General features: G+C 35.5%; 2 protein-coding genes across 2 annotated transcripts in view; one reads left to right on the top strand and one right to left on the bottom strand.

The window, feature by feature from the left end:
• The first annotated feature begins 2,164 nt into the window (after positions 1-2,164).
• Positions 2,165-11,078, top strand: LOC112572193 (cytoplasmic polyadenylation element-binding protein-like). The gene is made up of 12 exons (XM_025251762.1): positions 2,165-2,179; positions 2,826-2,976; positions 3,605-3,838; positions 4,156-4,309; positions 4,431-4,626; positions 4,993-5,236; positions 5,598-5,711; positions 5,981-6,043; positions 6,374-6,498; positions 6,671-6,869; positions 7,345-7,439; positions 7,916-11,078. The coding sequence occupies exons 1-12, from the start codon at positions 2,165-2,167 to the stop codon at positions 8,105-8,107; spliced, it is 1,782 nt and encodes a 593-aa protein (XP_025107547.1). The 3' UTR covers positions 8,108-11,078.
• Positions 11,079-11,544: 466 nt separating this feature from the next.
• LOC112571497 (mitogen-activated protein kinase 14-like) overlaps positions 11,545-22,348 on the bottom strand; it is an 11,359-nt gene continuing 555 nt past the window's right edge. The window contains exons 2-12 of the mRNA XM_025250506.1: positions 20,846-20,975; positions 20,510-20,568; positions 19,912-20,023; positions 19,420-19,449; positions 18,779-18,826; positions 18,496-18,610; positions 18,192-18,263; positions 17,072-17,151; positions 16,453-16,531; positions 15,735-15,908; positions 11,545-15,376 (exon numbers count right to left, since the gene is read on the bottom strand). Coding sequence (XP_025106291.1) covers positions 15,303-15,376; positions 15,735-15,908; positions 16,453-16,531; positions 17,072-17,151; positions 18,192-18,263; positions 18,496-18,610; positions 18,779-18,826; positions 19,420-19,449; positions 19,912-20,023; positions 20,510-20,568; positions 20,846-20,975 — 973 coding nt within the window. The 3' untranslated portion in view covers positions 11,545-15,302. The remainder of the gene's footprint in view (positions 15,377-15,734; positions 15,909-16,452; positions 16,532-17,071; positions 17,152-18,191; positions 18,264-18,495; positions 18,611-18,778; positions 18,827-19,419; positions 19,450-19,911; positions 20,024-20,509; positions 20,569-20,845; positions 20,976-22,348) is intronic.

The following is a 22,348-nucleotide window of genomic DNA, read 5'->3' as shown; positions in this document are numbered from 1 at the left end:
GTCAGATTTCATTGATTCCGATCACACTCCATAAAAGCAGTGATATCATCAAGTAACAATATTACTTATTTATGTATGCGATCAGCGCACTGTTTACTCAAGTCCGAGGAATAAGAAGTGTTCAGAGAAACTAGACAGGATAAAGCAGCTCTACCTCTCTCTCTTTTACACACATGTTCGCGCCACACACCTACAAAACTCAAAGGAAAACCCGCGGATCCCCGTCGACAGCGATGTCTCCCAGTCAAAACAAACTGAAGCCACCGAGATGGAAGGGGCCAGCGCATCCAAACGTCCAGCGGCAGGCACGACCACAGCACACATCAAAGTTCGGAGGCAGAGCAAGACATCAGGATGAGACAGACAGAGAGCATCCTTTCTCAAGCCTATCGGATCGAGTTTGTGGGAGCCCCAGGTTTGTCTTTTTAACCATGATTGTCTCTTTGAAATCCATAAGCATGTTAATTACTGTTAAACACGTTGTTTATCCACAACCAGGCGAAGTAACTCACCCTGAGTGAAAGTTGCTCCCGCGGACTGCTCAGTCGCGATATGGTTGTTCATGTCGTCAGCAGAGAAGGCGTTTATTATCAAGACAATATCCTTTCACAGAGAGAAGGAGCGATTTTTCATACTCGAGTGGCTGAAGCAACCATAACGACGCGAAAACAAGCTGACGGACATAAAGAATACAGGGTAAATTTATAAGGAATGACCAAACCTTAAGCCCATCCGACACACTAGACACGTTGAACCTGCAGCACTACAAACTTGACGTTCGCATCACATCTGTTTCACTACCTACACGTCAGCTACGATCATTACTAAATTTAATATGCTTAATTAACTCAAAGGAAGTAGCAGAGCAACAAAACCCCAGAAAAGTTGTAATTATAAGAGCCGAAGAAAGAGAGGCTAAGCAGCCGCCAGCAACGGATCATATCAAGTTCATATAGAACGCTTGATTATATACAACGTAAACATATTGAAGAATGCATTCATGTAAGTGAAAATACAAACAACTCAAAACTATAATGAAGAGTAAATAAGTTTGTATATAACTATGTCGAGAGACGATATGATCTAGAATGATGATGATGATGATGGAGTTTTGTAACGTCACCCTGAAAAGATTTCAGTTAAATAATCAAGGTAGAGGACTATGATGGAAACCATTTCTCAACTCACCAAGACATCTTTAAAAGAATCAATGCTCTTCTTGATCACTCTTTAGACATCAATGTTACGGGTGCTTGTGCTTCCCAAGAAAGGAAATATGGCAAGTATTGTTTCATCTCCAAATCCAAAATGCTACCTTCATCTTTTTGTAGCCTGGTTTAATTTCTGATTGAAAAGATTTTTATTTTCAACATTAAAATATAAATTAAGAATGTGTAAGAATATTATTTTAAAAGCATACATTTTTCTTAAATGTTAAATGTTAAAGATTAAAAGTTTTGAAATGTCACCCTGCTGTATCCTGTAATGACATATTGCAAAACGTGACCTACACACGATTCCCCCCAACGTGACCCTCGATCGGCGTATCGAGATTTAACCCCAAAAATCGAGCTAAAACAACATTAACAACAACATAACTTTCAAAATAGCTGTTCTGCGTAGAAACTGCTCAAAGAAAGGTGAGAATACCGAAGCGACCGTAAGTGCTAAACTGGACAAAGCCGCAAGTCGCCACGCAAGGTTGTCACGCTCTGCTGGCGCTCGTCTACAGGGTGCACGTGCAACGTCTGGTTTGTCCGGCATCACGTGCTGCTGTCGATGCTACGTCACAGAACATCCGGTGTCTGCTCAACGTGCACGAGAGTATTCTAACTTTTCGTTTCGTATTCAAATAGCCCGTGCGTGTGCGCGTCGTGTTTTGCAAGGTAAGGTGCCGTGTATTGGCTGGCTTTTCTTTGCCAGGTACCCCGCCGTGACCAAAATTCAGTGTCTTTTCGTCAGCTGAGGGCAGACTTGAAAAGTCGGAGATCACAGTTCAACTTTGAATGTTGCTCTTTGAAAACTAACATATTTCACAGGCGGCGCATAAACGTCGGGGTCGCAGAAGCAGACGACAGTTCGGATCGGCCGCAAACTTTTTTAGACATTGAATTGTGTTGAGCCGTATTATACTCCGTAGGCCTATGAATAGATAAGAAAACGAATGGCTTCATTGAATGTAAGTGCCATTATTCGTTGCCACCACTGGATAACATGCTTTGCTGAACACTTTTATTGTCTTAAAAGAAATGATGCCCATAGAGCCTCGTTAAATTTGTTTTCCTATTAGAAGTACATTCAAGTTACGTTAGTTTTCTTTTTAATCTTGTTATTTTTTAAAATAATAAAATATGAAAGGCACGTGCAGTACATAGTCTTAAAGGGCATATTAATAAATGATATGCACATCCCCAAATTTCAGTTTTACGTGTAAAGCCTTACACAAAGCCTTGCACATCCGTCATTAATGAAAAGAAAATGTTTCAAAAGTTTTGCGAGAGTTTATTTTACCCAAAATATACTGCAGGGAATTTGTTAAACAAGTATTTTAAAGTATGTGTGGAAGGAGCACATTTTTACCTTTTGTCACTCTTTTTTTTATGTAATGTACAGGTACCAGTGAGAGTAATTTACAACCTTTTGCATGTCCTCCATGGGAACAAACTTTCATGAATGCTGAAACATGTAACAGTACGAAAAATGCACTCAAAAGATATCCAAGTCAAACATTTGAATGGTTATGTGTATGTTTGAAATTAGATTACTTTCTGGATATTATGATGAACAAAGCTTAAATATTTTAATTTGATTTTTTTTTTCTATAGCCTATTGGAGTGCCAGCAATCAAGGTAGAGGACTATGATGGAAACCATTTCTCAACTCACCAAGACATCTTTAAAAGAATCAATGCTCTTCTTGATCACTCTTTAGACATCAATGTTACGGGTGCTTGTGCTTCCCAAGAAAGGAAATATGGCGAGTATTGTTTCATCTCCAAATCCAAAATGCTACCTTCATCTTTTTGTAGCCTGGTTTAATTTCTGATTGAAAAGATTTTTATTTTCAACATTAAAATATAAATTAAGAATGTGTAAGAATATTATTTTAAAAGCATACATTTTTCTTAAAATGTTGATTATTTCGGTTTATAAAGAGTAATTGTGTTGGCTGAGGTTTTAGTTTACTCTTTTGAATATTTGGAATAATTAAACTAAAAGTTCAGGTGATAGTGAACATTCACAAGGTGTTGGTGGCGAACTATTGGGTACTTTTATTTCAAGTCCTTTACTGTACTAGTAAGCTAATCAAAATGTACGAAATGGTGAGTTGTGATATTGTATAGCAGTTCATCTTTGGACTGGTTTTGGTGAGGTTGCTGTAGTCTAGTGCTACCAGCTGTATGTAAAAAATTCTGCCACAGCTTATCTAGAGCAGTTTGCTAAGGTTCAGTTTATTTGACATGACTTCATAGTGCATATCACAAATGCTGATTCATTTCATGATAAATGGTAGAAAAAATGTATTCAATTTTTTTTTTCTTTCCAAGTTTCTTAGAATAATTATTTTTGCATTTTAGTAGTTAACCTTTCTTTGGTTCTTGCAGATGATTTTAACCAGCACCGTGCATCAGGCCATCTGTCTCAAGAGCTTCAGTCAGTACTGAGCTATGCCAACGTTCCATTGTCACAGTCAGCAGCTTATACCAACAGCAATGCTAGCATTTACACATCCTCTGCGGCCACAAGTTATGGTGCCCTAGGTCAGCCTCTCACTGCTTCTGCTATGTCCACATATGGCTATTCCAATGCAAGCCCGAATTCGCAGTCAGCTTATCCAGGTAAATTATTCTGTCTGTATAGTTAGCACCCATATGCTTTGTCTTGAAAATGCATACAAAGTCCTTTTTTGTTTTTTCTGGCTGGTGATAATACTAATTCATTGACAAGTATCCCATTTTTAATACATACTTAAGTGCAATATCAACATGAAAACAAAAGGCTCTGCATATACAGTCTTTAACGCAAGCTGTTCCCAGCAGACAGCATTACTGAAAGTGGAGGTCACACTATGTTACTCATTGCTTAAAAGGCCATAAAATGCAAACTTGCATTGTCTTGCTGGTCAATCTCATCAATGATCGTGTGGCTCTGTAAGGTTTCCAGTTGTTTTCTACAAGCAGTGGAAGTAACAGTGGAATTGCCACTGGTTCCCAGCAATGGAATATGTTTGACAGCAAATCCTTTACCTCTCCATCTCGTCAGCCACGGGCAATCAAAGGAGAAAAGCAGTCTCCTGGTTTAAATTCAAGGTGAGGCTTTTTAAATAGCATGTTTTAGCTTCCTAAATATGAAAACCCATTTTAATAATTGTTTTAACACTCTGTGGCTGCTCTTTACTGTTTAATGTTACCATCTTGTCTGTTTTTCCAGTGACTACAGTTCCTTGTCTTCTGTCAGCCCCCTGACAGAGTCCTCCCTCTCTCCTATAGAAAAGATCTTGTACTCCAACCTTTTGTCACATCAAACAGCATCACCCATTACCAGAACACCAGCAACCCCAATTGAAACGGATAAGACATTGACACATTATGAACAGACAGAGACTGGTGTTCTAGACAACATGATGGTAAGTTTCACATGTCCTTGAAAGACTTGTGCTAATGACCAAGACAAAAATGTTGAGATGCCAAAGACTGCTTTGAATTTTTGCAACAATTTAGAGATTTTTTTGTGTGGCTGTTTAGATTTCTTCTATAACATTGAAATAACTATAATTTGAAGGCTGTAGAATAGCAAATGCTTGGAAAGTATAAAGAGAAATACATTTTGGCTTTAACAAAGGCTTTGTAATCTGATGCTTGTTTTCTGAAAAATATTCCTTGACCTGAAGGAAGTAATATTTGTGGTTGGTGCTTGAAGAGCGTTTTTTGCAGAATCTCTAAACTTTTGCTTCAGCCATTCTTAAAGATGGTTGAATGGCTGTGTATTGCAGCGAGCTATGACACTGACAGAACGGCAACAGAGCAATGCAACTGAGCTTGCAAACCAGCTGTACCAGGCTTATCAGGCTGGCGCTCCAGTCTATGCTGGAGTGGGTGTTGATATCATGTCTGCCCCAGCTGGTGAAATGGCAAGTGTGGATCGTACATTGACTTCACCACTTGGACCACATTATATGACCAATGTAGATCCTTATGCCATAGATCGGGCTGCACGGCTGCACAGGAATGCTGCATGTAAGTAATGTGGTCTAAATTAAGTGTCTTCAAATGTTCTGACTGAAGCAAGTATATTTTAATCCAATCATGTCACCAATTCATACTCACTTTGCAAGAGTCTTTATGGATGTGTATAATTTTTTAATAGTGTAGATTTGCTAAAGTAAATGTGTATTTCTAAACTGTTTGCAAGGAGAAAATCATATAAAAATTCTTTATATTTTGTAACTGCTAATAGTGATATTTTTACTACGATTCTATTTTTACCTGCTGAAAGGAGTTCTGAATAAGAAACATTGGAATCATAAGGGTAAAAAGCCTAAGAGTTGGATACGTGAACAATCTTGCATATTCATGGATTGACAATTACTTATTAAAGCTGTAAGTGAGGCAACATGCACATGGAGTGGTCAGTTGCCTCCCCGTGCTCATAAGAACCCTACATACTCCTGCAAAGTATTTGTTGGTGGTGTTCCATGGGACATAACTGAGAGTGAGTAAAATAATCCTTTTCTCAAACCTTCAAAACATTGAATTTCTCTTGCTGTAACTTGGTAGGGACACCAGACTGTTACTTCTTTTCTATGCTGTGCATATTTAAATACGGTAGCTGAAATGAGCAGAGCAAATTTTTCATCTCTTTTAATGGTAAGCTAGGCAAAATATGGTGATACAATTAGTTTTAGTGTAATTTTTTGGCATTTGCATTTTGTCTCAGACTTTGGTAATTGAAGGTAATTAAGATCCTGTTTTCTTTCATAGCTGGGCTTCAAACGGCTTTTAACAAGTTTGGATCACTGAAGATTGAGTGGCCTGGAAAAGATGGCAAGTTCAAAGTGTCTAAGTTTGTCTGGCTTTGCAAAGAAAATATACAAGTATTATATATTTCTTTGCCTAGTATTAATATATTTCTTTGCTTGAATGGAACCCAGAAATGTTGAGTAGATTGCATCTTCACTCATAGCTATGCTGTGGAGAGTTCAAGCAATTGTTGAAACATCACAAGTTAGGGTGAGCCACTGAGATTAATGCAGCAAGTTGTTTCTCAGTTTATCTGATTAAGCTTTCCAAAATGGAAGGAGACAAATTATACAGATACCCTGAGCAATCGTTTTCTCATGCTGTTTTCTCAATGGTCCCTGCTTTTTTCTACAGGGTATGTGTACCTGCTGTTTGATGTAGAAAAGTCAGTGAGATCCCTGCTCCAGTCCTGCACACATGACTTCAGCAGTGGTGATTACTACTACAAGATTTCTAGTCGAAGGATGCGTTCCAAGGAGGTATGTAGATAGTGGTATTGATAGATGTACAATAGGATTAAAATGTATACAAAAAGTTGTATCGTATTCGAAAAGTTTAATCACAGAGAAAAAAAAGCAGCACTTGAATTTGTTCTAAACCATGATTAAAATAACTCCAAAGAACAGTACAAACAACAAATTTTGTTTTCAGGTGCAGATTATTCCATGGGTGCTTGCTGATAGTAATCATGTGCGCCAGCCTTCCCAACGCTTAGATTCTGGGAAGACGGTCTTTGTTGGGGCCCTTCATGGGATGATTACTGCAGAAATTCTTGGGAACATAATGAATGATCTCTTTGGGAATGTAGTTTATGCTGGCATTGACACCGATAAACATAAGTACCCAATTGGTGAGATTTCTTTGTCTGTTGGTTCATTTACCTCCCATTTGATTATTATGTTTATCTACATTTCTCATTCCATCATTTAACATGGACAAGTGATTCATAACTACAGAAAAATATGGTGGTGCAGTGGGACTATTATAATGGACCTGTCATAAAGACCATTGTCACTTATAATATGCATCTATTACAACTGTTTAAAGGGCTTTATTGGAGACTTCAATTTAGAAAATGATAAAAAGGAAGGAATACTCTAATTCTCCAATTTTCTGCTTGTAGTCTAGCAACTGCTTTTTCAACATTGTTAAAAACTAAAAATTAGTGTGGATTGATGTAACTTAGAAGCATGTGATGCAGCAAAAAGTAAATGCCATGGTGAATTATATATTTTTTCATATTGGCTGTAAGGAAGCTTTCTATTTTGTCCCTTCAACTTATCAGCTGACCTACAGCTTTAATGATACTGTTAAAATATTTGCAGGATCTGGACGAGTGACTTTTTGCAACCGCAAGAGCTACATGAGAGCAGTGCAGGCTGCATTTATAGAGATTAAAACTCCCAAATTCACCAAGAAGGTGGGCCTGAGTTTGTCTATTATTTTGTCAAAACATTTCCGTTCATAGTGACCATTTTTTCCCTACATGAAAGTTTTAAGAAAACATACCTCAGGCTGACATGTTTGACCAAACTAAATCAACTCAGCTTTATTAAAGCTAAGAATGCCTTTATTTTCATTTTGTTTGATGGGGATGTTGACACTACTTAGAATTTTCATTCTTTTTTTAGTAGAGCTACTTAATGATAAATTATAGCAACTTAAGTTGGTAACCAGTGATACATGTTCAAAAAGACTTGGTTTCAAGTTAATTAATTGTAATCAAGTACAGCTTATTTTGAAGATGAAGCTAACCTCTGTTCCAGGTTTTATATTGGCTCCTATAATGTAAAATGTCCTTTAGAAATGATTTTGGTAGGAATCAAGGCTGCACTAAAATCTTTCATCATAAACTTTAAATACCATTGAATGTATCATATTGTTGGACATCTTTAGATTCAGGTGGACCCCTACCTAGAGGATGCCATTTGCAGTTTGTGTGCAATTCAGCAAGGACCTTATTTCTGCCGTGAACTCCAGTGCTTCCGCTACTTTTGCCGCACCTGTTGGTACTGGCAGCACAATCTTGATGCCATGCGTCACCATAAACCCCTCACTCGTAACACCAAAAGCACCATGCCTTTGTAGTAGGCTGCCATTGTAGCAGGATGCAGCACTTTGCCATTCTTGTGGCAAATCTACCAGCAGCAAAAACTTCCATGCAGCTACCACATGTTATTTTTGCACTTTGTCAGTAATATCAAAGTGTCATGTGTCTAACTACATGTTTGTATAAAATGTTAATCCTAGAATGAGGGACCAGTTTATTCATGCATTGATTGTTCAGACTGACAGGCATTGTTATGGGCATTATTGGTATGCAATAGCTCCCACCTGTCTTATTCAGAGCCTCATGTTATTGTAACAATGTAGAACTTTGTTCAGCGGAGATAGACTTGCTGCTGAATGGGCAATGGAGGCACGAAGTTGCAGACAAACTATGCACCGATTTTAAGCAAATGCAAGCAGTTGCACTTCTTGTCACCCACATTTATTTGCCTTGCTTGCAAAAAGGTGCTTAAACTCCAACTTTTGCCCAAAGTGAAACAAAAATTTCTGCAGTCACTGCAGATGTTTGGTGCTATGCTTCATTAAATTTTTGCTGTGGCCTTGAGTCTAAGTTTAGGTGATAGAAGTTGTCCCTTTAAAGACTTTTCTGCCAGAAAAATTGAATTCATGTTCCTTGGTCTTTTGGAGCGGAGAAAATGAGAATTTGGTTGACTGTTCCTAAGTCATGAGTCGGATTTACAAGTTGACTTGTAAGACTTGTGTTGACATAAATCATTTTTGGAGAAGTCATTTGACTATCTCCTTTAGTGAGTGATATTTTGAGTTTGTGATAGCAGTTTAGCTATTTGAAACCTTTTAGGTTTTTCATTTTGAAAGGTCTACCTATATTTGTTACTCTTGTGAAATGTTGATGATAGTCTTTCTGCTCAAGCTGTTGCTTGATCTAATATCAGTCTGTTATTGTGATGCTGTTATTGTCATGAAAGATGTGATTTTTGTGGGATTGTTTCCCTTTTTCCTTTGTACTTAGAGGAACCTTGTTTTTCTTCATATCGTCTTGGATGGTGCGTCTATGATCCTTTAAGACTGCAACTTCACATTTTCATCTATTAATTACAGGTAACTTTTCTAACTGATCTTGAAATGCTTCATGTGCAGATATTTTTTTACTTTCAGAAGATAGGAAGTGTACGCGTTGCAAGTTTTGAATATTTTGCGGAATAAGAATGAGTTTCAGTGGTTGAAAGAAAACTAGGAACATGAGCAAGGACTGTGGAAAGCTAAGGAGAAAACATTCCTATTGTAAGTCATCCACAGTTTTAGCTTCCCAGTTTACAACTTTGTTTTAAAAGCATTTCTTTTCCATCTTTACCAAAAATGGGGTATTTGGCCAAATAAATTTGACTTGTTCTTCATTGCAAAGGATTATTTTTGCATGCGTTTGTTTGATTCAGAAATGGAGTATTTGGCCACATACATTAGATTTTGCTGCAATTAATAAGGTAGGTTCTCCATTTTGACTAAACATTCAACCTGATGTGGAGCAATGGTAAGCAGACTGTATTTTAAAACAGTAATTACTAAGGGAATTGCTTACCTTTTTATGTTTTTGAAACTTATCTTGTACATAGTTCTTTTATGTTGGTGTCAACACAAGGGAATAGATTTTTCATTAATGAAATTTCAGAACATGTAATTTTTCATATTGTCCTCTGCCTGTGTCTGCCATTCTATTGCTTTTTTACTTTATCTTATTTTCATTTTAAAATATAACCTTTTCGTTCTTGATCTTAGCTAGCATTGGTCAGGAAACAAATGTATGATTATAAAATCAACAGATGTGCTTTGCATGAATCAAAAGACTTTGTCCTTAAGATAAACTGCAAAGGCAATGTTTTCATTGTGTTTCAAGTCCTTACTGTGATCTTTTGCAGAATATAAATGTATTCTGAAAATCAAATAAGTTTGATAAATTGTACGAAACTATTTGTATTCATGCCTATTGTCATAACATGGGTGAGAGACAAAGGTCTCAACTCCAATGAATTGCTGCAGACCAGAATGAAATTTTTGCATTTTTTTCTGTAAAGCCTTAGTAGCTTTCTGGAAAGTTTTTTTTTTTAAATTGAATTTGTACCCATCTTAAAATGGGGGAAGTAGCACTCTTCATAGTAGAAGTCTGTTGAAAGGGGAACATTTTACACAGAAAGAAGATAAAAGCTAGAACAGTTTTACTACTTACTTGGCCTTCGTCATTTTTACTATTCTCTACAACAGATTAATTCCTTTTAAAGAGCCAGCAACATGTTTTTTATCCAGTTCAAAAGTTCAAGAGAAAATTCTGAGATTTTTACAAGAAATCAAAATTGCTAGTCCAAGCAGACGATCTTCAGTTGGTAGCACTCCCAGAGACTAGCATGAAGTTTTCTTACCCCTTGCCTCCTAGGACAGATGTTTTTCCTATTTGTATTGGTAGTTTTGAGAATGAATAGCCATTTGTTTGCAGTAATGTCTTCTGAATAAATTTTTATGTCCAGGTGTGAAAAGTTCTTTTAGAAACTTTTAGCAAGTTTAGTCCTGAGTAACTATACCTGATGCTTTGGTGCACAGGCAAAGATCAGCTTAGATCACTTGAAGTAGAGTCACTTTAGATACTTTTTTAAAATACACCATCTGCCTAAATTCTTATTGTCTTTCTTTTTAAGTGGTTTTCCACGACAAAATATCTATTTCTTTCCAGCAGGACTTGACTTGGTCCAGGTACTTAATGCTGCTTCATGAAGTATTTCAGTTAATGCATTATCTGTTATATTTCATGTTTTTTAAAAAAAAAATTTCCTTCATTCTGATAAACAAGCATTCAAATATGAAGTATGGATGGAAAGATGTAAGAATAATTACTGGTATTAATCTTGTGTGCAAAATGAGCAGTCCCAGACTGTAACACAAAGCAAGTGTAAAGCAAATGGAGTTGTTACTCAAGTGAGAAAGTAAGACTTGAGCCAAAATGTTCGAAATTTCTATTTGCATTAAAGATTTCCTTTTTTCACCATTGATGTTGGCCTTTTAGACATCTTGCTGGAAAGTACAAAACTGTGCTGCTTCTTGATAGAATGGAAAGATTTTGAGTGCAATGATTATGTAAAACTGCTTTTGGTGGTGGTGGGGGACATCATCATTAAAATAACCCACATCAGATTTCTCAAATGGTCCAGAAACATGCAATATTACTACAAATTTTTAACTTCTCTTTTTCACAAATCATTTCAGAGTTCACTTTCAGTACTTTTGAATTTATAGTGCTGCAGCTTACATAAAATACAAAGTCAAAGCTGCAGTTACACCTTTATTTATGATGGGTCATGCATAGTCACCTGTCAATGCCATTAACTTCATCTCAATTTAAATATTCATAAGCAAAGACTGCAGTGAGGGAGCAAACAACACAGGTCTACAAACTTCATACCAAGAGAAGCTCTTCATATGCCAAGAATAGACAACTCCAGACCGCTATCTTGTGATGACCATATTTTAAGATATTTTTAATCACATGTAGCTTGTAACTCACTTGATGGTATCTGCTTAAACCATCCACCTCCCATGTGATAAATCCTGTAAGACATCAATGGTTACATTTTATGGTTTATATGTACATTTTTAAAAATATGTAATTCAAAACCTCAACAAAAAAGCTATCATACATTCTTGGTGACCGTATCAACAAAGTTATTAGATTCTCATTTTTCAGTGTATTCTTTCAATTTATCAAAACTGTATATAGGACAAGCATACTTGAGAACTGACAGTTGCAAACAATTGTAAGCCATTTTTCTGAGCAGCTATATATTGTCAATCATTGTCATTCATCTCTTGACTGGTACCAGCCATTCCTGGTCCCGGGATGGGTGAGTTAGGGGACCATCAGAGACGTGCTGGCTGACTATGCTCACCATTTTTGGCCTCTTGAGTGACAGTCCAGCAGCTGCTTTTTGGTTTTTTCCTCATACAAAGCAGTTGCATACTTAACTATTGAAAAAGTCCTAAAAACACACACTCTCCAGGGAATCTTTCTTATAATGCTAGTGTGAACAGCAGTTACTATAGTGTTGTTCAGCAAGCAAAAAAGTTCTGTTTGGTTTTAGATTCAGAATCCAGTTCAAGGAGATAATGATTGCTGTTTCACCATTGAATCTAGACCACTTCTAGTTCCAAATCTTAATAAAGAACTTTTTGCTTTAAATTTGCTGCTCTTTCAACCATCATAAATGTGAACACAATATTAGCATACACAGAGAAAAGTATGTAATAAAATTTAAAGACTTAATAGTTGATTAAAGAGCACAGAAGGCAGTCCAAAACTGAGCTGCATTTGACAACTGACATGGCAATCACAGGCTTTAGAAGCAAGTTTTTATAAAAACAATTTGTATCAATACTCTCGGCAAACTCAATATTTGTGCACAATTTTGATTAAAATACACAATAGCCTCAAAAATATAACTGGCATGAGATGTTCTTTTGCTTCTTTCAACATCACTTAACAGCAAAACTTCCTTTGAAGTCAAGGCATCTCCCCAGTCTTTGTTCAAGCCAACTTAAAAACTACCACACATTTACATGATCTCTGAAATGCTAGTAGCAGGTGGGGCAAGTATACTAAATGGAGAAAGGAAATTAGCTGAGGAGCTCAGAAAAAATTCTATACGTACACAAACTGTCACGTTCTCTCTTTTTTAATACATCCAAAAAATGCATGCAGCTATTAATTCTTTGGATGGAAAATAATGCCAAAACAAACAATGCCTAGTGATGATATTGTCTAATATTTTGATAAAATTTGTTTTGCCAACCTTTAAAGATAGTACAATCTTTTTTATGATGAATACTGTGGGCATGTCACGGCAAGACAGCAAGTATGGGTACTATTCTTAATAATAGTTACTCCCAAATCATTACAGCCACCCTTGGCAGCATCTAGGATTAAATTCATCTTTACTCTATTACTTTGTCAAGCAGCTAGTCATAGTATTACCATTATTTAAAGTAAAAGAAATTATTTGCCAAATACATGAAACAGCTCATCTTTCACTGGTGAAACAATATATTAAGAACAGGATATAAAGAGAAGCATACCAAAATGATTTGAATTTAGTATTCAGTGTCAACAAGACTTTTTTCTTGGCCAAACTTGTAGCAGGTTTAAAACAGCAGGATTTCAATACTGTGGTCATGTTTTTACTTTCTAATCCTTGGGTCAACTTTATGAAGACAAAGAGCATTATGTACATGTGAACAAGCAAACAAAAAAAAACAAACAAACATTGCAAAACGTCTAAGCACACCCAAGTCTCCATTTTCAAAAACTGTACTAGTTTTGGAAAGAATTGCTGCATAGATTATCATGTCCATTCATTAGCTTTTAAAGAACTTGAGCTTTCTTTAAAAAAAAAAGAAAAAAATCCATTATCATGCCATTTAATACCTTAATTTTAAATAAGAACAAATCTGAAGGAAACTGTACTTAGTTGCTTCCATCCACTAGAAATAACCACTCTAACAAAGGTATTGTGATTTTTCTGTATAATCACAAAGATCACAAGTTATACCTTGAAAAGTCAGAACCAAAGGAAAAACCCCAACAAAAAGGAACAGGTTTTAAATAAAATCATCAAACATGCCATTTTTATTCCATTTATAACACTAAAGATCTGATTAACAGTTACTTTAGAGACTACACTAACAACATACAACAGGTTTTTGTAATTCAACACAGCTCTGTCAACATTATGCTAAGCGTTTCTAACACATACTACTGTTACATTGGCAGCCTGTAATATTTACATTTACTATGCCATCTGAGTTCTTCAGTCTCATTAGCTTAAAGAATTTCATCCATTACTTCCCCCAACCCCCATCAAGAGTTTATCAGTAGTATGGCCTGAACATCAAGATGCAGATCAACATTCAGGAATTCATGTTGCAAAATTATAATTTCCACATTACTTTTGTTGCCAGTTATAACAGTCATTTTATAATAATAATTATAAAACTCAAACATAATGGTGAATATCAAAATAGGTTAATAAAAAAAAAAAGGCAACATTATTTTTTGCAGAAGAATGTGCCAATCACAAATGTAATGAAAAACTCCCTATTAAGTGTCTTTTTTTAAAAGGAGAATGAAGAATCAACTGTAATTCTACAGAAATCACATTTTAAAACAAGCACTTAGAATGTGGACCAGGTGGGTGAAACTCATTAAGCATTCCTGTAAAGGTAATCTGTAAAATCAACAAGCATAACATGGCCTTAGACAAACTTATTTCCTAACAACAGCATGGCGTGCCACAGATTACTCTAAGATGGAAAAAAGAAAAACAGCAACCAGTAGCGGAAAACCTGCTAAAAACACTAATTAAAAATTTGTCTTTCAACTCAAAAATATTCCAATATTCAATCAAATCAACCCTTTGGGTTACAGACGACAAGCTGCACCTTGTCTGATAAAAGCACGAAATCATGAATTTAAAAAAAAAAAGTCTTTGCATATCTAGAGTTTACAATGTAAGATCAGCCGAGTCAAGAGCTACCAGAATGATCAAAGAAAAAAAAAACTTGCCAATCAGTACATCTATTCTGAACTCTAGGTGACCTAGGTCAGTACACACATTCTATTGCTAAGTCATCAGTCAACATGCATGCAAATCTGCCATCTAAACTTGCATCGACAACAATAAAATATTGATCAGCATCCAATAAGAAATTCTTTCAAACACCTAGATGACTCCAGCCTGTCAACCAGCATAAATGACAAAATGAGAAAATCCTGTCTAGGCCAGAATAGCAGTCACACATAATCTTTCCAAAAACATTCTACTTTGTTGAAAACAAAATCTACACCCTGCAAGAGTTATCAAACACAATGTTGCATGGGAGAGGGAGAATTGTTTTCAATCACAGCAGTCAGAACAAGGCATATCCTCGTGAGGGTTATTTGAACCCTAGTGTGTCTACGCTTTGCCAGATTCACTTACTGCAACCCTTTTCTCTCTCTGCGTTGACACTTTTACAGTCAGAAGAGGCCTGGAACACAATGTGGTGAACCAGTCAAAGCTTGGTATCAGCCAGATTTACTTTTCATAAATACAGGGCAAAGAACAGATTTGGAAGAGGGAAACAGTTAGAGACTCCTGAGGACAGCAGAAAGACGAAATTCTTAGCCATGTTATCTTGGTTTGGCAGCACATGGCCATTGGTTAAGATGTTAATGGCATCAGCCTATGGCTTCCTGATCCAAGCCAGGCTGAGACTGTGGCACAAAGTTGACAACTTCTTCATACACCAAACCTGCAAACAAAATCCAATGCTTATAATAAGCACAATTACTTAAGTAAAGTCATTAATGAATAGCAAAGACATTATGATAAATAAACAAAACTATGATGCAACAAAATTTCCAGTTTATATCTACGATTCATGGGAATGACAGAAATTTGTATAGAAATGAACAGAGAAGTAATGAAGCTACAGTATTTGTGACAACATACAAGGCTTGACAGTTTGAAAACCAAGAACTAGTGCTATTATCCTCTTCATTATTATTCATAGAGAAACAGTTAACATAGCATGGTAGGTCTTGAGAACCTTCTAAAGAAAATGTCTATCACTCATTAATGCTATATACACAAGAACATTTAATGCTTACGTTTCCATTCTGGTATAGGTAGTTCAAGGTTTTCAAAAGACTGGTCATAAGGTGGGGCCGTTGGCTCATCCTGAGGGTCTGCATACTGCTTAAGGTAGGGGTGGGCCAAAGCCTCTGTGGCCGAAATACGTCTTTCTGTGTCAAGGTCTAACATCCGCTCCAACAGATTGATGGCTTACATACAGAGGTAACAAAAGAATTGTTTCATGAATTACAATGCAGGACTGGCTACCTTTTCTTAGTCTTTAGTGCTATTTATTTTATCCATTATGATTTAACTTTAATACATAATTGTGTTTATTCACCAGAAGAAATGAACTAGTCTTAAAAATTCTTGTTCATTTTTCTTAAACTATTGCAAACTTTATCCTGCATATCACATTAAGGCTTCATTTATGACAAGCCTGGAGCGCACAGCATCAAGCATCACATTCTTCAAGATGTGCAAGCACCCTGCTTAACACTGTGTGAAAGATAACTAACAGAAACCAACCATAAGACTCTCAAATGTAAAAGTCGTAATCTCTTAATCTATTCAAGCAAAACGTCAAATGTAATAATGAAACATTACTGCCCTTCACCTTTTGATCAAATCATGAACTATACAGCAAACACAAGCAAACAAGCAAAAAATTTAAAAAGAATAATGAACACACAAGCATGATAATCTACACATCTATCAACCCCCAAATACTGTAAATATACCACTTTCACATACCTTCAGGGTTTGCATTGTGGAAAACATCCTTGAAGTCTCGTTTCCTCATTATAGGCATTGACCTTATAAACCTCTTTGCCTGGTAAAAGAAAAGAATACACAGCATGGATAAATGTTTAATTAACATCAACTAGCTGCAGGAACACAAATCTGACATTAAAGTTCCTGATATGACAACGATGTTTAAGCCATATGCTGGAAACTGTATTGTATTTATTGAAATGAAAAAAAGTACTGATGTCATAAACTTTATCCATGCTTAAGACATTTAGCTGTGACACATTTTTATCTTGTACAATTTAGAGACCTGGAACTTGGTGCATGTTTCTAAAATTTCAGACTTTCCAAAGAAGCAAATTTAAAACATTTTTTAAAAAAATCACCCATGCCATTTAGATGTATTGCACAAGAATATGTAAAAACAAATTGTACTGACAGGAATGAAAATTTGGCTTCAACAGTTTTATCTTAGTTAAAACAATTTTAGTTTAAGAAGTTCTAAAACAGTGTTGTGTACTCTGTGTCTATAAAACTGATTGTCTAAACAGATTTAAGGCCTACAAGTATTTAAATTTAGGCATGTGTTGTGCAACTGGTTTCTGAAAGATTAGTAACTTACATCATCACTGGAAATCTTGTCGAAAAGGCGATCATCTGGGGAGCCAACAAGCTGCAAAATCCTTGTCAACTGATCAATATCTGATTATCAAGGTTAAGAAAAATTGAAATTCTAAGACTTTTATCATCTACTTTACCATTTTTTCTTTGCAGATAACATGACCCTCACTGATAACCTCAAGACAAATCTCACTTCTGCTGTTCTCACTTCTTCAGTTGTCCCTGCTGGACTACTGCAGCACCATTCGTCGATAAAGTTGATAGCCAAGTGGTTAGAGTGCTGGTGTCAGAACTGGTTTAATTCCCAATTAGCGCAGCAAACTTCTTGAAGTCAATTCAGGTGATAGGAATGGGTACCTGACTCCATAGAGGGTTGGGGAAGGTAAGACAGCAAGGGAGAGGAGATGGGCACCGCCCTCACATAAAGCTAGCCCCAAGAAAAGTGAGGTCTCTAACATCTCACTCCCTAATGACCTGAAAAGGTTAGTGGATGACCTTTTATTTGTTGATGTTCCTAACCACCTACTGGAAAAATTTGAAAAGGATCAGAATGATGCGGCTTGTTATCTTGCATAGGCAACAAGCAGACTATGCTACACACCCCTCCTCTGGCTACCACTGTATTCACAGCCTCATTCCAGCATATCTGTCTACTGTCAACTTACCCTCCAAGTTGGTCTCTTTTTTAGTTTATGAAGTTCTAAAATAGTGTTGCTCACTATGCGTCTATAAAACTGATTATCTAAATAATGTCTGTGTAGCCACTCTTTTTTTGTCCTGCATCAGATGAAAGAAATTCAACAGACTCTACTTCCTCTTTGAATTGTGTCTATGTTCAAAGTTTTTAAGGCCAGCCTCAAGACTTATCTTTCGAAGAAATATCTTTTATGAATGAACTCTTCTGCTCATTCCTCAGTTTTTCATCTTCATCAATACATGTCACTCATGTCTGCCATGGTGTCATCTGATTGCTAATTCTAGTGTTTCTTTGTTGTATTGGTGACTGCTAGATCTCATCTTCTCATAGGGTAATGTACTCTACAAATTCAATTATCATAATCATCATTATCTAATCAAATAACTAACTTTTATCAACAGCACACTTCAAAGACAAAAGATACGATCAGTTCCTGGGAAGAGAGGCTTGCCAACAATCATCTCTGCCATAATACATCCAACTGACCAGATGTCCACTGAAACAAAGTAAAATAAAACACCCTGTTCGCATTTCACCTGAACAGACAAAATATTCTGCCTCCTGAAATTTATACATCCGCAAGTATGACATTTGTATCATGAAAGAACAAATATTACAGTCAACAACAAATTCCTCCAATTAGTTATATCAGAAGTTGTTATTCTTCAAGTTAATATCAACTATCAACAAACCTTTATATCATATTATCAGCAAGTTATACTACATACCTGTATTATTGTACTTCATCCAATTTAGCATAATTTCTGGTGCACGATACCATCGTGTTGCCACATAACCTGTCATTTCATCTTCAGCGTGTCGAGCAAGACCAAAATCCAATATCTGTCAAAACAAATGGACTTTAGAAAACTCTTATATAAAATTCATAAACTGTCCACAAAGCCAAGGAATAAACAATCACATTTAGCATTACTCAATTGTTCAATGCTATTGCTCAGAAATGTTATCAGCAGCAAGTGCTGTTAATCACTGATTATCAAAGTTTTGTACCTTTAGTTCACAGTCCTCATTCACTGCAATGTTACTGGGCTTCAGATCCTGTACAAATATATGCAAGCATGAAAAATGACATAAAAACAAACACATTTTTACCAAAAGTTATTTATCATATATAACAAAATGTATTTTCAGCCACTTTTCTGAATTTCCTAAAAAAAACCCACTCTGATTACATAAATAAATTATTACAACAATTTAAGTATTATCAAATGCAATGCATATGTTTATTTTTACTATTAAGAAATTCCATCCTGTCAAACAAAACAAACTCTCCCACTCGTTAATAGGTGCTGGCTTTGATTATGTGTGCATCACTTTCTACTTAGATTCAACTAGAATGTTAACAAAACCAAATCTATTTACAAGAGGAAGAAGCCAAGTAAGGTTAGCTTGTAATGATTAACTCAACCGAGTTGGATAAAATTTTTCAAGACAGCCATCAAAACAAAATAATAAAATACCCAAATTGCACAACCTGACATTCTGAATGTGTTAGTTTCAAAGTCATAAGACAAATTATTGATGCCAGCATGATAACCTGTTGTGCTAAAATGGTGGTATTAAATATTACTTCAAACATGTAATAATACATTGTATCATGCATATCAGTGCCAAAAAAGTGGTTTACTTACTCTGTGAATGATTCCAGCTGAATGAATGTACTGCAAAGAAAGAATTCAACTTTAAAAATATATTTTATTTATGTAGATTAAACAAAATGGTGACATGCATGACCTGGAAAACAATACTGCTGTGGTACATCTCACAGTTTTGGAAGCATTTCACAGAAACTGAATTGCTGAATTCCAATATATTATATGCACAACATACTATAATAAGTAAATGGCTGTCCCTATTCTTGTAATGCAATAATAATATTGCAATATAGTTTATTTTATTCCCAAAACTGAGATGAAAAATATTAATATCCACAACAAGATGTAATATATTTCCTCTGTTGTAACATATATTTCAGGATGTACCAGGGTACTTAATTTTCGAGAGTCAAGAATTAGTAGGGGTAAGTCAGCATAGGAGATTTAGCAATACCTAATACATCTGTGATCTGTACTTAAAACCTCATATCCTTCAGGTACTGCTGAAGATTACCAGAGGAAACTGACCTTTAGCCCACGCAATATTTGGTATACAAGGAACTGAACATGGTCATCACTGAGCCTTTGGGTCTTGAAAATGTTGTTCAGATCTGCTCCCATGAGAGCGGTTACCATGTATCTGTTTTGTAAAAAAAACAAAATACAGGAATGCATAATATTTAACACATGCCCACACATACATGTATTCACAACTAAGACATATGTGCATAAGCAAAAACTCTAAATACCATGATGAACTACAGCAATAATCTATTTATCTGCTGCATCAACACCTTATTTCTAATGACATACTTTTTTTTTAAAAGAAGCCTCAAGATAACTGCTGAAGACTTCAATTTTGTATATAGAAACTTCCAGAAGTATACTGATTGTAACATTTGACATAAAATGACATTTAACACAAAGAATAAGCAATTAAATATAAAATTGCAAACAAATATTGCTTGACTTTAGGAACTAAAATCCAATGGCATAAGAAATCCTGTGGGCAAGCAATAAAGAATGAATAATTAAAAGACAGGCAAGGATAAAAGAAAGTATTTATCATTACATTAACAATAATTTACAATCTCTTTTAACTCTGTCTCAAAAGAGTACTACTCACACATCACCAAACTCCTCTAGAGTGTGGCTTGGGGTAAAACAGTCTAGCAGATTAATTACCTGAAATGATTGTTGGAAAAAACCCATCAAAGAAGGATGAAAAAAATGCTAATAAAACGGCTGAGATGTAAAGTCCTACACTAATATGTGCATCATAATCTCTTACACTAATGTGTGCATCCTCGTCACATAATGTGAGCATACTTGTCACCTGTCCATGAACTTAGCTGAAAATTTATAAATGCTTTTTTTATAAAAGGTAAGAAATAAAGAAGCAAACATCACTTTTAAAAAAATGTGTGGTGTAACCAGACAGAAATAAAAAAAAGCAACTCACATTTTCATGATTCATGTGTTTTAACATGCGAAGTTCCCGATAGGTGCGTTTAGCATGAATGGCAGTCTGAAAAGGACGGGCTAGTTTTTTGATTGCCACCTTGGTATTTGTCATGACATCAAAGGCAGACCTGTGTGTAATGTTTTAGGAAAAAAGAAAAAAAGCACTGCATGACATGGATTATGCAGACATTTCAGAAATCAAAACAGTAAATGACACTTTCTTTTAGGATGCTTATCAAAACAGGATTTTTTACTGCACAAAATGTTCTGACAAATTACAACAAGCACCCAAAATAATCTTAGCGTTAAAAATATAATTCCTGTACTCTACTACGTCATAGCCTTAGTCTTGTACACCATTTGCATACAATTACAAGTGATATCACCATGAAAATAATTTATAACGTGCATCAAAATTTTCAAATAAAATCTTTGCCACTGTACTGTCCTAATTACAAGTACAGATTCTGATGGCACTTCTAAAACAGTAAAATGCCACTTCCTCTGTAAGTAATACAACTTGTTGGTTTTAATGCTACCTCTTATAATGAGGTATATTGTTTATATTTAATGGGTGAGAATTCAATTACATGTAGTTTCCAAAACTTACAAAACTCATCATTATCACTAAAACAGAGTGAATGACAAAGCTTGATGTTCAAAGGTTTAATAGCTCAATTACCTTATCAGACAAGGACTGACAGAAACAAATAAAATATTAACAGAATGAGCATGCTTTTACAGAGGGGATCTCAACTAGACCACCTCTGTAACAGTCTGTTACCAGGTGACAACTACATTTTGTTGTAGATGAAATGCTGCTTGCTAATGAATGATATAAAGCTGTCAAGCACCACTCTTTACATGATGTAGTCATCCCGGAGATCCGCTTAGTTTAAACTAGGTCAACTTGCAACAAAGAATAGGCATAAGCAAGACAAATATCTATGTTCCACATAAACTCCTTCGGTTTGCATAATATCTTACTGCTGGCCAATATCTCACTACAGTTGTTTATATTTTTTTTAAATGTGTAAGAAAACCTACATTAAAATCTTTTAAATGTTTGCCTTTACAAAAATGACTGATTTCTTTGTATTGCATTTCATCTAGACAAACCTTCTATCTAGTTTTAATAAACAAAAGCAGCTCATCATCAGCTTCAGTCTAATATGTAATAACTAGTAAAACAGAAAGATATTGAACTATAAGCATAATGAGACCAATATTCTACTGGAACCTCCAAAGTTGAAACTAAATCATGCAACAAGTCCAAGCAATATGTAATTCCTAAATTAAACTGATGTCACCATTAAATATATCTTGATCATGTTTCACTATTACAATAACTATGTATCATGCTGTCATTTGTTGACATGATTTGTTAAAAATTGAAAATAATAGCTGCAAAGGTGTTTTGCATCTTCTTTAAGTGTTCAAGTCAATAACTGAGATTTAATATTTGATGACATCCATCACATAAAACTACTCTGAAATAGAC

The sequence above is a fragment of the Pomacea canaliculata genome, linkage group LG9 (assembly GCF_003073045.1).
Source record: "Pomacea canaliculata isolate SZHN2017 linkage group LG9, ASM307304v1, whole genome shotgun sequence".
NCBI classification, from domain to species: domain Eukaryota; kingdom Metazoa; phylum Mollusca; class Gastropoda; order Architaenioglossa; family Ampullariidae; genus Pomacea; species Pomacea canaliculata.
The sequence above is the reverse complement of the archived record's forward strand: the minus strand, read 5'-3'. Positions and strand labels throughout refer to the sequence as shown.

Coding starts and splice junctions, on each gene's coding strand:
- LOC112572193 (XM_025251762.1), top strand. Junction 4,310..4,430: donor TCTCCTGGTTTAAATTCAAG/GTGAGGCTTTTT, acceptor CTGTTTTTCCAG/TGACTACAGTTCCTTGTCTT. Junction 6,499..6,670: donor GAAGGATGCGTTCCAAGGAG/GTATGTAGATAG, acceptor TTTTGTTTTCAG/GTGCAGATTATTCCATGGGT.